Source organism: Mya arenaria, chromosome 1 (assembly GCF_026914265.1).
Source record: "Mya arenaria isolate MELC-2E11 chromosome 1, ASM2691426v1".
NCBI classification, from domain to species: Eukaryota; Metazoa; Mollusca; class Bivalvia; order Myida; family Myidae; genus Mya; species Mya arenaria.
In genome coordinates, this window is record NC_069122.1 from 55,494,018 (window position 1) to 55,508,936 (window position 14,919).

General features: G+C 30.5%; 1 protein-coding gene across 8 annotated transcripts in view; it reads right to left on the reverse strand.

Annotated features, from left to right (window-relative positions):
• Positions 1 to 14,919, reverse strand: part of LOC128229958 (desmoplakin-like) — a 264,609-nt gene that overhangs the window by 150,471 nt on the left and 99,219 nt on the right. For all 8 annotated transcript variants that reach the window (XM_052941905.1, XM_052941896.1, XM_052941932.1 and 5 more), the window contains one exon: positions 10,179 to 10,208. In XM_052941905.1, coding sequence (XP_052797865.1) covers positions 10,179 to 10,208 — 30 coding nt within the window. The remainder of the gene's footprint in view (positions 1 to 10,178; positions 10,209 to 14,919) is intronic.

A 14,919-nucleotide genomic window follows, 5' to 3' on the forward strand; every position in this document is an offset into this window, starting at 1 on the left:
ATTTATTGTTTTACTGGTAACGTATCTGACAGTCATGTATCTGGTATCTTAAAAAGATGGGCCTTTATCGACAGTTGTTTAAAACATAATAAAACGATTAAAGGAATGAGAAAAACGTTATAATGATATTTTTCGATTGCAATAAGATAACTGATCATTTGAGATCTTGTTTCCGACTAATAAAATATATTAATATTAACGTATCTGGTAGTTTAATACAAAGTGGAGATATCTGAGAGTTCTTAAAAAAATCAGTTTTCATAGTTTTAAAAAAAAGTGTTGGCTTTATTTCGACATGGAGATGGTAATGCCAAACACTTACCTATCTCAACTATAGCCAACAATGCATAATCTGGATCAAATTAGAATTATGCTATCAACGTATCTGGCACAGGTTTTAGCGACACACTTATGCTCTCAGTTTGAGATAAAAGTATTTAATGATATGGGATGAATTGAAGAAGAATGTAGACCTTTCTATGCATTAAGTAAGTGTTGCAACAATATGTGCTGGCAAAGTTGGTTTGTTAACAGAAAACTTCATAAAGAAATGCATTGTTTTTCATGATTTCGTGCCATTCCAGCAAATTGTGACGGATGTTGGTATTCTTGGCAGATAAATCACCCCTGAATATGATAAATGCAGCATTACACTTCGGGAAATCGAGCTTTACTTTAAGTGTAATATTGCATTCTTACGTAGAATCAATGTAAAATAATTTCTTGATAGTTTTTCGGACACTGACTAACTGACTGACTGACTGCCTCACTGACTGACTGCCTCACTGACTGACTGCCTAACTGACTCACTGACTAACTCACTCACTCACTCACTCACTCACTCACTCACTCACTCACTCACTCACTCACTCACTCACTCACTCACTCACTCACTCACTCACTCACTCACTCACTCACTCACTCACTCACTCACTCACTCACTCACTCACTCACTCACTCACTCACTCACTCACTCACTCACTCACTCACTCACTGAATGAATTTTGTGGTAACACATGGATGGTCCTCAACATTTCTATTGAATTATAGCTGAATTATGTTTCTCTAATTTCGATTGAACATTTCCCTTCCACTGCCCGCACAAAAAAAAACTTTAATGGTTCGCAACTCGAGTCAGTAAGAGAACTTGGGGATTTATCAAACACATCTTGACCGACTGATATTTTTGAAAACAAACGAATATACTTTTCGACCTAAACATATATGTTAAATACATCAGTAAAACTAAAAAAAGAATCCAACATTGAAACATAATATTTTTATAATATTATCATAGTCATTCAAACATATACTTAAAATAGTTTAAGACATATCCTGGAAGTAGAAATTCATTCAAATGTAAACGACTGGAGTGTTTGTCATGATTTGGTGATGTACATGTAAACGAAATAAAGTTTTTGCATACATAAAGTTTAATGTAAACACCTGCATAACTTATATGATAGTATGATGATTTGTATAGTCGACAATCGGTTATTTTTCTGATATCGGAGATAATAAATTATTGTTTTCAAAGATTTTTTTATCTCACTCAGTTAAACACATAAAAAAGACATAAACACTAATATTTATAGACAGCATCAATTATAATGGGGACAGTAAGATAAGTTGTATACAAATCTTTAAAATGAACGGTTATCAAGAGTCCATATGTCTCATTAACCTAATAGTATGTATGTCGGTAAAAAGGGCAATATTTTAGGACTAATTAAATCAAATCAATCAGAATAACATATGTGATCTATTGAAAAGACTTTTAGTAGCAATAACAGCGTAAAAAATTAAATTCATGCGGTGTATTAAAGTGATATACCATTTTAAAGGTTCAGTCATTACAAACTCAAATATGAACACTTTTTTTAAAATCCATCAATTTTTGACAGAATTATGGCCCTTTTTATTTTATATTTTTATCAATTTTTCTGCCAAAATAGGTCAAATTCAAAAGTTTGGAATTTAAATGAAATAAGTAATGTAAAACAACACATTTTGTTTATTTTCTATAAATTTAATACACATTCCTAAATATCAGAACATAAACAATGTTTTAAGCAAATTATTTCACGTTAAGAAATGATGAAAAAACGTCAATTTTTAAGAAATTTTAAAAATGCCGTATATTTTGAAGAATGAGCTAGCAAAAAGGTAAAAGTCAAAAAAACTATTTATAGTATTATTAATAGGAAGATTAAAGGCAAACAAAAAAAAAGTGTTGCCATGGTAACCATTCAATAAAAATACAAAAAATGCTTTAAACATCGCTTTTTGTTAAAAAGGAGAATTATGTATATCTTGCATTGATTTGCCTGACAATTGTAAAAAAAGGTGAACTTAAACCCATCTAGCAATTCTGAATATTTTAATATAAGTGTGACATTGTCAGCAATTTTTAAGTTTAAATTATAAATATAATTGTATACAAAGTATGACCAAATGGATAAAAAATAACAGAAATATATCATTGACTGAAGCGGACATGCTAAAAAAGTATCACACTGAAAATACTAATGTTTTTTGACAACAATTACAATTTCCTAAGAAAACTAGACTCTAGTAACCATGGCATTTTTTATGGCAAGTGACACTCTTATTCAATATCAATGCATACACATGTATAACAAACATATACTTGGACTGTTAACTCTTTAACAACTTACTTATTAACTCATTTATGAAAAATATTTAGTAGTGATAAAAAGATTGTAACCGTGTATTTAATAGCTAAAACGCAAAAAATATTAAATGATTGGTGAATGCTTAAAGATTAACTGTGGTCTACTATGATCTCAAATGATAGAAATACTGTGTTTTATGCACATTTCCTTCAAGTAAAAATAGGTATCCTTCATAAGAACCATTATTTTCGACATTTATTCATCCTTTTTGGAATAATAAATCAATAGTTTAATTTTGGTAAATCTTAGGTTGGAGTAAGAGTGCATCTTTTAAAAACTGTCTTTTTTTAAATTGACATGGAAACTATAAACACGAATAATACCACTTACTGTTTAGAAACAAACAAAAGGACAATATTTCTGTTTCAAACCAAATTTAAAATACTTTTGTGGTTATTAATATAATATTATTTTTTATTGGAATCAAAATGTGCATTGATTTGGAATCAAAATGTCCATGCATGTATTTGTAACCATTCATAACATGTGAAGTTTTACACATTAAAAGACACCATTTTATATGGAAACATTTTTACTCTATAATCACTCAAAAAATGAAGGAACTGTTCATGCTGTACCAGGGTATTTGGAAGTGCAGATACTTCTTATTGCAAAAAAATAATCCTCTTTGCACTACACTGTCATCTTGGATATTGCAGGAATTGAGAGAGAATCTGTGAGACACTTCATGGTATGACTGTTGCATGATAAAACCATTGTCAAATACTGAAAAATACTGTTACACCAAGCTGATTTTTTCTCAGAAATCATCATAAGCCTGAAAATATAACAAAGGAATGTGTTGATTTCAATACACATATACACAAAAGAAACTACATGCATTCATTTTATATGGCAATATACAAATACAGATGTATACATACAGTGTAAAAAGGTTTTATCATAATTAATTAAGAAAATACATTACATTACCAGATATTATCTTCATAAAGTTGACATACATACAGGGAGAAGTAAGGATTTTCTAATTTAAAACTTCATACTGTTCAACATTTTTGTCCACTTTTTATACATAGCAAATTACTTTTTCTTTATAATAACTTATTTTTCTTTCCAAATTATTCCTCAAAAAAGGTCAACATTATATTTTTAATAGAGCAAAAAAATACAATTTGACAAAAAAGTACATACAATTAGGTTACTGAATCTGCATCAGTCAGGTGAGAGTGAAACTAAAAGTAAAAAGAATCATATTAAAGATAATTATGTATTATTCAGAGAGGGACAACTATGTATATAAATGTAATGAGGTTTGATGTATATACACAGTTTAGTATTTATCAGAATAAATTTAAGAATCAATTCAAGTTCAAGCATTTACTTTACAAATAATAAAATGTGTCATCATGCAAAATGTCACAGTTTATAAAGAGTTCTCAATAACTTACAATAAAGTATAATTCCAAAAAAAATTAAGCAAATGGCATGTTCATGAGATATTCTCTGGTAAATATGCATCATAGTTATAAGTTACCTCAGTTCTGCAATCCTACCCATCATTCTGAGTGGCTGAATTTGATAAGCATGAATGTATTATATGGCTTTATATCTCACTGAAAGGAAGAAAATATGAAATACAAAAGGGAAAAAAAGACCAATAAATGACAAAACTGACCATCCATGAATTGGCAGACTTACTTATGTGTTAAAATACTCACAATATTTAGTCAAAAAGTAATAAATAGCAATTTATGGATTGTGAAGTTTAAAATAATTTCAAATGAATAATCACAACATTGAGTTGAAAATTAATGACAGCAATTGAAATCCTATCATAACAGGAATTCCAATAAATTTAAAGACTAATAATGTTTGACAGAGACATGCGCATAAACAATAACAAACTTTAGCTTGACAGATTTTTAATTAATAATTTAGAATGGCTTTAATAAAAAATAACCGCCAATTCTCCATTAGTTTAATTACTTGTTTTAAAACCGAAAGTGACCAGATCACTAAAGAGCCCGGTCTGTTGATTTCATTAAAACCGATCACAATATCCAAAATAAAAAACAATTGCAAAAGTCTTATTTATTTAAATTATAAAACATTTGACCAATTTTCTTGCAAAAGAATTGGCAACCCCTATTAAATAGCATTCTAAATATGATAAAACAATGACATGCATAAATCTACCTCAATGTTTACTCAAAATATATTACTATTTACAGAGGGTGGCATTTAAAAGTAAACAAAAATTACTTCCTGGTTATTCGGAAACTCTCGGCTTTTAAGGTTGCATGCCTTATGAGTCATCAAATTGGTCTTGTTTTTGGCCAATCTCAGAAACAATGTGTTTATAAATAGCCCTTGCGGAAAAATGCGACAGATTATTGAATAAAATGGATAGTATCATTGTTAAGAAAGAATCAATTTTCGATGATGCATTGTTGTTCTCTTTCGATTTGGACCTGTAAATCAGCATGTTTTATCCCCTGTTTTAGTTTTTGTCAAAATAAAAGCAGAAAAACTACATAATAATTCATAAAAGTTATACTCAACGATGCAGGAGACGTCAATGTATCCTTGTAAAATCATTGACAATCAAAACAATTCTTCAAATATCCAAAATCGGAAGTATAAAATGTCAGTCAAAACGTCCCAAGATTAGCAGAAAAACGACATATTACAAAAAATGCTTGTGAAACTTTTTGCTCGCTTTATTTTGTTTCACATAATTAGATAAAACCCGTACTACAGTTGATAGATAATTTATTCATGATTATTTTGGTACCATTTTCGGCAGTAAGTATAAATGTTTGCAGAAGTTATATCCATTGGAGTGAGGAGTGGTATTAGCATTGTGCAGAATAGGGAAGTGTAAAATACGACGTTACGTTGTTATTGCTACTTTTAGTTACATTTTGTATTTTTTGTTTAATTTTTACACTCTGCGATCTGATCTTTTGTCAGCAGTCATATATCACTGGTTCCGATTTATTTTCGCATAAATTGGTTCGTTCCAAGACAATATAAGCTGTCAAAATGTTCAATCTGTCATAGTGCAGCTTTAACATTTGATCGTTACTGCAATTGTTACAAACTTTTTTATTTGCTGTTAACATTTAGGGATTGTGAAATTTCGGGATGGTATGCCTCAAAGCAAACCTCGATTAATAATTGATTTGTGCATATAATGCTACCATTGATTGCTCTGTGTTGTGTTTATGAGGCTAATGAATTGCGAACCTTTACTCTGTCGCAAAACAACAACAAAGCATTGTATGGCCTTTAAGATGATACTTGATTCAAATTGGCTGAGTTCGCGAGACTTATGATTGTAAAACATTTTACACCTGTTGAAAAGGCTGAAATACGCATTTGTTATATATGAGTTAAATTATAGTTCAAACTTCTATTTTAACCGGGACCAAGAAAAGTTTAATATGTTGTAAACTTAGTTATAAATGTTATAATAAAAGTAAGTTCTTTATTTACTATTATTTCCGATCATTGTTTGATTCAAATTCGGTTTCTGTAATTTAATTAAGTTAGTAATATATTCATTTCCTTGATGTATTTTATCCTATTTAAAACTAACGTGTATCAAATCACGCGATGATTAAAACTTTAGTAAAAGAGTGAGACATACCATGTCTCTTATATCCAAACATATGTACATACTGTATTAACATATACATATTGTACATACAACTTAAGGCACACGTTATACAAAAAATATCAAACACATTTTGAAGTGTACAACTCAAAAACGCTATTTTGGTGACCGACTTTGATTTCATGTCTATATGACACTAGTTTAATTGTTAAAAGCCTATACGTAACAGTAATCCTGTACATACCTAATTGGAGATAATTCTAGTCGAGCTATGTCCGAAAATTGTATTTTCATTGACTTGTAACGAAAAATTTCATAATGAAACATGAAATCATGTATTCTAAAATTTTAAATTGATTATAAAACAATGTTACTCACTCCATATGAATTATATGATATAACGTAATCAATGATTCGCCAATAATTCATTTGCAATATACAACATTCAAATATCTGTATATTGACCATTTTAAGAGGCACAAGGAAATTACCAAAACAGCATTGAACGATATGCTAAGATAACATACAATCACCGCATATATACCACACATATCAATATCCACATCAATGCACGAAGGTAATAAACTTTCGACTGTCCACTTTCGAACGGACGAGTAACAGGACTTCAATCGAGCTCTAGATTATTTGGGGTTTAAACTAGGTAATATACACACAACAACACACTTAGGTAAACGATTATTATTAGTTACAAATTAAATTACAGTCTTCATATTTACTCCCTTATTGAAGATATCATTGTATATCGGCGAATAGTTAAATAATTGGTGTTGATGTGGTGACATGAATGATATGAATGAAATGGGAAAAATATGTTCGAAATTAATGTGATTATTTTAGGTGAAATTAATATAATTTGTGACTGTTTTAAATTTTCTTCAACATAATCGTTTTTGAACAAAATGTAGAGTTTAAACAATAGTAAAGTATCAATCTGATGACTTCAGTTTATGAACGTTACTTTTTAAATGATAATTAATCAGAAAACAATTTAAATATTTTGATTAAAATGCCTGCGCATTCCCATTGACTGGGCTAAGGGGTCAATAGTATTAAAATTATTTGCATAACATTAATATTTGATATTTACTTTGTAACAACGCCTGCTTTTGTGAACATTTGTATTAATCCATAATGACGATTCAAAGATTTCCGTTAGCTGTCATTCATTAGTTTATAAATGTTGAATATAGAGCCGAAACCAAGACATGTTGTAATTGTTGTAAAAATACAAAATACTGTGTAAGTGCCGTGGATAGAAACACTTTATCTGGCAAAGCGGAGAAATAAATCGGGAATTTTTAACGAGAACCTTTAAGAAACAGAGACAAGTGTTGTTTTTGTTTCGCTATTGACATCGGCACACAACCGATACATTACTTAAATATGCATTTTTTTCCTTGAAACTGTTCAAAACATTAACATCAAAATGTATTCAATACGTTTACCGTCAAGGTTAATATATTATAATAATGCAATAACAATTCACTGCAGAAAAGCTTTCGAGTGTACATAAAATGTTAATCGTTTTCCGAAAGTTACATAAAGATCACGAGTATTTAATTAGTCGCCGAATTTTCAATGGATTTAATTTAGGACAATATTAAAGTAATAAAATGCTGGATATTCAGAACTGCACTGGCAATATGGTGTAAGGGAGATGTGTCACTGAAATGGGATAAGCTATATTTGAATGCTGCTTATTTTTCAGCATTTTGCAGAAGGATAATTGTACTGAATTTCTGGCCAGTGTCATTATCATGCATAGAGTTTGAACATTCTGGGCAAGTGATTGTCGAGGTTGATCGTTGGTAAGATTCTTGAGAACTATTTGTGTTTCCCACTGTCATTTCAGAACAAAAAAGAAATGAGTTTTCGGAGTCACATGACCAACCGACTGTAGATAAATAACAGGTAGTCAACAAACCAAGTAACACAACATTTACACTACACCGTATTATTTGATAGATTTGACATATAAGAAAACATTTCACTTCACTTTTAAAAGGTTACGGTTTAATTTCATAATTACAATAATAAACATCCTGTTTTAGAGTCAAACTATACCATTCCATGCACATTTAATTTTAATATAATTTCAAATACAACAAAAACCAGATTATAAATGAGGTTTTTAGGAGGAACGTATTCGGCACTGGAGTGGCTGGTATGAATACTTAGGTGCTCATTTTTATCGCAATTGTATGTGTAGGACACCAGTTTATTTTTTGCTAAATTGCAACGGGCTTGATGACTGCTTGATGGATACGTTTAAAGTAGTCATAGTATTGACTTCAGCAGAAGAGCAAGGGCTTTATTGACCATCGATGGATATGGATTTCGTTTATTAAGAAAGGTACAATGATGTTGATTAGTCTTATTCAACATTTATTGACATTGGTGTTTCCACGCTGAGGAATCTTGCGATAAATTGAACATTCTTATGAAACGTATGATTTAGGGTAACGGAAATCTACGTTAACTTCATCCCAGACGTATCAATTCTTGAAATACAGGAGAACTATGCTAGAATGTGCTCTAATTTATGAAGCAGTTTTTACCCAAATGAACAATGGTTTTGCGCTTATGTAAAAACTTGAAATGGAATCATTTGAGCAAAGATTTAAATATGACCCTTCTTGCTTGAGCATGAACTTAAATTAGATATAATATTTTTATGCAATATACCAAACGTTAAATTAGATTTTTGGTATACATGACAAAGCAAAAATACACAAGGTGAATATTATCCCAAAACATTAAATCAGAAATACAATATTACATATAATTACATCATTTTTACACCCGATAGTATTGCTCCAAAATACTTGATTCTATTTTTACCCACCATATCAACCTGTCAATTAAAAGTGGTTATAATATACTGTAAAATGCATATCGTTTTGACGATAATTGTGTTATTCTACTGCGTCAGGGGAACATATGTATGTTGTCATAGATACCAGAAACATATAGAGATAGGGTTTGAACGGTCTTTTTATTATAAACTCCATGTTAAAATGTTTGATACTGCCTCGTACTTACACTTATATACTTTTTTAAATAGTGTTCTTCTTTCTGGGGCATAAAGAAAAGAAAACAACCTATCATTAGTTAGTTTCTTGGTTAGAATGTCTGTGGAGTGTGGACCGCCCCGAATTTGTATATGAACGCGACATAGCTATTTATGGTCATGGTTAAATATCAATCAATCGGAAGTACAATCACAATAATTAGCTAGCTGTTATTTACTGTAGCTATACGAGGACAAGACATGTATTGTGTCATAGCGTTCTAAAGTTGTCTGTTAACACGCCATAATGTATGGTAATTTTATTTTAAGCAAACGGATGTACAAGCAATTTAAGCAACGTGTAAGATTAATATATAACTTTCTTCTCTGTATCTAATGTATCATTTATACTTTTGTCAAAGTAGTCATGTTGCACAGATGTAGAATTCTGATAAATAAGAAGAGATTAGCGTGTACATCAATAGTATTTAAACTTGATGCATTAGTTATACAAAATTATCAAACGAATTTTGACCGAATTTGACTTTTTGACTACATTCACGCATTTTTTTAGAAATCAAAATAATATAACTGAGGTAAACACTTGTTGGCTTGCTGTACATTTTTATAAAAACACACAGTAGATTGTAACGTCCTTTTCCTGCCTTTTATAATTGCTGCTGATATATTAAAAGGTAACTTAGAATGCATGACTTAAATTGCGATGTATTCCGATTTTTATTTAAGGAAATACCAACACTGGCTTTACGATTAATAAGTTGTTATGATATAATAGTAGAATGGATACTGATATTCTACATGTTCACAATAGTTTACGATATAGAAATTGAGAAAAACCAACATTACATACCGTGCATACCGTGCATATATTTCCGTCGTCCTGAAAGTAGAAAGACAAACATCAATAGGATCGACGTCGAAGCATATTCCCGACCATTATATCTTCTATTTTCATATAAAATATACAGCCGATCGAGATCTCAAAACTTTGTCAACTTAACGCACTATTTAATTATAATAATTGATTTTACCAAATTTTGATTACGCCTGTATATAAGACGACTCATATAAACTTAAATCTTGAATATCGATCTAATTAATTAAATAAATTGAAAGCTGAAATCAATAACAATCAATAGACAAAGACATACTTTCAATTATATGAACAAAGTTACAAGACAGGCGTTTGATAAGTATGCCATTTCCAGTTCGCAATGCGATTTTATTACCGCATTTTACTTGATTTGTTTATAAATATCACTTGTTGGAATGAAACATTCACTTTGAGTTGAGCTCAATTTATTCAATTAACTATCAGGGTCTCTTTCACAAACCGTTTAATTGCAAAAATCCCGTCAATAATAAATGTAGATATTTTGATGCATGTTTTGCGCCCTTAAATTTTACCATTAAAATGTGTTTCTTCTTAATATTTTATTAACTGGGTTTGTCCCTATACTTTTCGTTGTAGAATTTAACTTGGTTCGAGTTAACCTATAAGCTCTTTACCTTGGGTAAGACGTTAAAGTACATTTTTCAAGATAAAATGCGTCTTGTTTTTCAGGCAAAGGAATTCAATTATTGTATAAGGCACATGTCAGAGGATACAATTGGATATTGGGGCTTCGTCGAGGGAGCAAATGTTTACCTGGAGTTGCTGAACGATCCAAAGATACTCAAATACTCGAAGGCGGTAAAATCAGTCAAGGAAATAGAAAATGTACATCAGTAGATGTATATAATGAAAGCACATGTTAACAACATTGAACGCTGGAACCTTCGAAGTTATGTTATAAAAAAATAACGAGTTTCGTATTTTTACTGTATTACCACATGCAGATATAGAGAATATTTGTTTATTTCAGTGTAAGATCGTATTTTATTTCACGAGTGTCATAAAAAAGAACATATTTTCACGAGTGGCGCAGCCACGAGTGAAAATGTATTTTTTTTATGATCACGCGTGAAATAAGTATCTCCAAAATTTATATTTTCACTGTTGTTATTTCACTGTTAAAGCCCCATATTTTATCGTAAAGCATGAAAGAAATAGATGTTATCTTCCGAACACGAACATATAGTGGAAAAGGTTGGAGTAATAAAAACGTTATTTAGATATACAGAAACATACTTATGCTATATAAACTGCCAAATCCTTGGACTGTGATATAAATTGAGCATTATTGAATAAGACTTTAAAATCATTCATGTATGGAATAAAATTTCAATGTCAATTCAATTAAAACACGCCAATGCTGTGTAATCGTCTGATGTTGAGTTTAATAAGTAAGTGAGGATGGTCAATGTGTAAATAAATACAATGCTTAAAGCTGGTCAATTAAGTGTAAACGATGGCCACCGTAATTGACGGCAAAAACAAGTTTGATTGTTAATTATAATGCTGCTCTGAAGAAGATGGGCTAGTGAGATTTGCGCAGATATATCATCCGTCAACTGACCTTCAAAGATAAATGTTTTAGTGCCTTTTAACAATACTAAGAGCAGACTATTTAACAGGTTTCAGACAAAGGTTAGGATGAATAAAGAAATATTTCTGCGTTCTCTTGGCACTAAATATAATGTTTAAACAAAGCCCTTCCGTGTACCATGTGTATTTTGCATGCTTTTAACAGTATACAGTAAAACATATTACAGACAAGGTATTGGAAATATTTGGCCACTTGAAAACACTTCCAAACCTTTCGCAAAGGTAATACATAAGACGAATAAGTAATTCAATAAAATGATTTTATTAAATGCTGTTTGAAAAATGTTTATATTTAAATTAAAGTAAGAACAAACTTAGAGGAAACGCTAATGGTTTCTTTATAAGACTAGTTGTCGATTTCATCGCTGCTGAGTCATATTCATCGGCACAATTACGTCAACCAATGATATGTGTAGATTATACTAATAAATAAGGCGTTTCATTTCTCTGAAATTTCTATGATACAAGGACAAGAGAATTATTAAGATCCTAAATAAAAGGCCTATAGTTATCGTCTAAGATTATTTAATATATATCATGCCTTGTAGCTTCGCATAATCTTTGACACTTCCTTTAATAAATACAAAGAAAACCGGAAAGGTATATAAAATTTATCTGTACAAATAAGCATCCGTGGATATTTTCAAAAACGTACAAAATAAAGAAAAAAATATGTTATATTCAATAAATATATATGTTTTGTTTTAGCTAAATAATATAATCATTTTCATTTTTAATTATTATTTAATTTCCTTGCGTACATTTATTTCTAGATTACCCATTCAATTTAAATGCATGGCAGATTGTCGTTCAACAACTATAATCCCGAGTGTTCGTCATATGTTATGTTAGGCAACCTCGTGCAAATCGGTTGAATTTCGAAAGGCAAATTTTGCCACTCCTTGTTTAGAGCATTCACGTAACAGTTACCACGTATTTAATTAAAAACAGATTATTTTAGTCGATATTTTTCTGGAAATTGTCATTCATTGGCTTGTAACAGCTACTTTGATAATGAAACATGAAATTATGCATAGTCTAATTAAAATCGTGAAAACAATGCTATTCAAACTATTTAAACGTTGTACTTCAACGTAGTCAATAATATGTTGTTTCACAATTGGAACATACTGCGTCGAGGCTAGTAGTCAAATATTTAATTCAAACACTCTTAAGGAGAACAAGGAAATCACCCAAATGTCATTAGACGATATACTCAAAACATACAATCACCGCATAAAGAATCTACGCACCAATGGTCATATCAATAGAACGATGGGATTTCCGATTTTGAATCCAGCTAGAGATTACTTAAGATAGGTAACATGCGCACAACCACACACTTTTGCAATCGGTTATCAATTGGTTCAAAATTATAGATATAATCCTCATATTCACTTCCTTGCTAAAGACATCGCTGTTCATTGGCAAATAGTGAAATTATTGGTGCTTTACCTCTGTATAATCAAATATTGATATGTTCGAATTTCAAGTGATTATTTTAGGTAAAAAGATATATTTTATTTCAATGTTTTCCACTTTCCTTGAAAATGATCATAATGGAATTTAGAAAAAAGTATGGTTGTTTAATCATTTTTTAGCAATAACTGTATCAATCTTATGACTTCATTTTATGAGTTCACTTTGTGCATGATATTTGATCCGAAGGACATATACTTAAATATTTTATTTAAAAGGCCTGCGCATTTCCTAAGCTGGGTTAGGTGGTATTTTGTGTTAAAATACTTTCCAATATTCTATATTTGATATTTTCTTTGTGACAGGGCGTGCTTTTGTGATTTTTTTTATAGATATCCATAATGACGATTCAATGATCTTCCGTTAATTGATATTCATTTTTTTAAACGATAAATATAAAGTCGAAACCAAGTGATGTTATAATGGTTGCATGCATACAGAAAACTAGGTTTGTGCCGCGGATGCACATAATTTATCATCAAGGCGGAGAAATTTAAAAAGTACCTTTAACAAATAGTGATAACCGTTGTTGATGTTTTTCCTTTTGACATCGGCACACTACACACGCAGTATTTTTCGCCATTTTTACTTAAAACTGTTTAAAATTATTCAAACGTTTATAGTCAACGTAATTGTTTTTTTTTAATAATTCAAAAGCAATTCAGAACAAAACAGTTTTGAGGGTACGTTGAGCAGCACTACACACATATCAAATCATGTAGCATTTTTTCCGCAAGTTACACGTCACGATCGAGATCACGAGTATGTTAGCAATCGCCACATTTTAAGTGGATTCATTTGATATGGTTGTTCACGTAATTAAATGCTGGATGTTCGTAACAGCACCGGCAAATATGTTATTAGTGAGATGTGTCATTCACCACAGAAATGGAATTAACTGTCGTTGAATGCTGCTTATGTTTCAATATATTGTGGCTATGATAAATGTACCAATGTTCTGGCTACATGTCTTTGCCACTGGCATTACCATTCGTAGTGTTTAAACTTTTTGAGGTTTTTAAATGACATTATTAGAATAACTTACATGGCACTCTTGTCATTATATTATCGGAATTTATTGTATTGATCACAGTTGTATGTATAAGACACCACGTTATTTTCGGTTAAGTCGTAACGTTCCTTGATTGATACGAATAAAGTAGTCATAGTGTTGATTTATTTGGCATTGGTACAATTAAGCAGTAAAGCCAGGACTTTATTTGGACATCGATAAATATGGAGTTGGGTTATTCAGAGAAGTACAATGATGTTGATTAGGCTTATTTATCATTTATTGACTTTGGTGTTCCCACGCTGAGGAATCGCGTGATAAAAGGAGAATCATTACGTATCGGATGATTTGGGGTATCGGAAATCTACGTTAACTTCAACTGTATCACGCACAGAACACAGATTTTTTGCATTCTAAAACCATCATGTAACTATGAAATCATACATTTAATACTGTATATTAATAAATTACACATCCATATTATCACATACTTGAAAAATATGCAATAATGTTTTAAAGACATTAATTTATGAAGCACTTATTACCTAAATGAACAATGGCGTTGCCTTATGTGAAAACTTATTTCCAATTGAAATATTTGAGCAATGATAT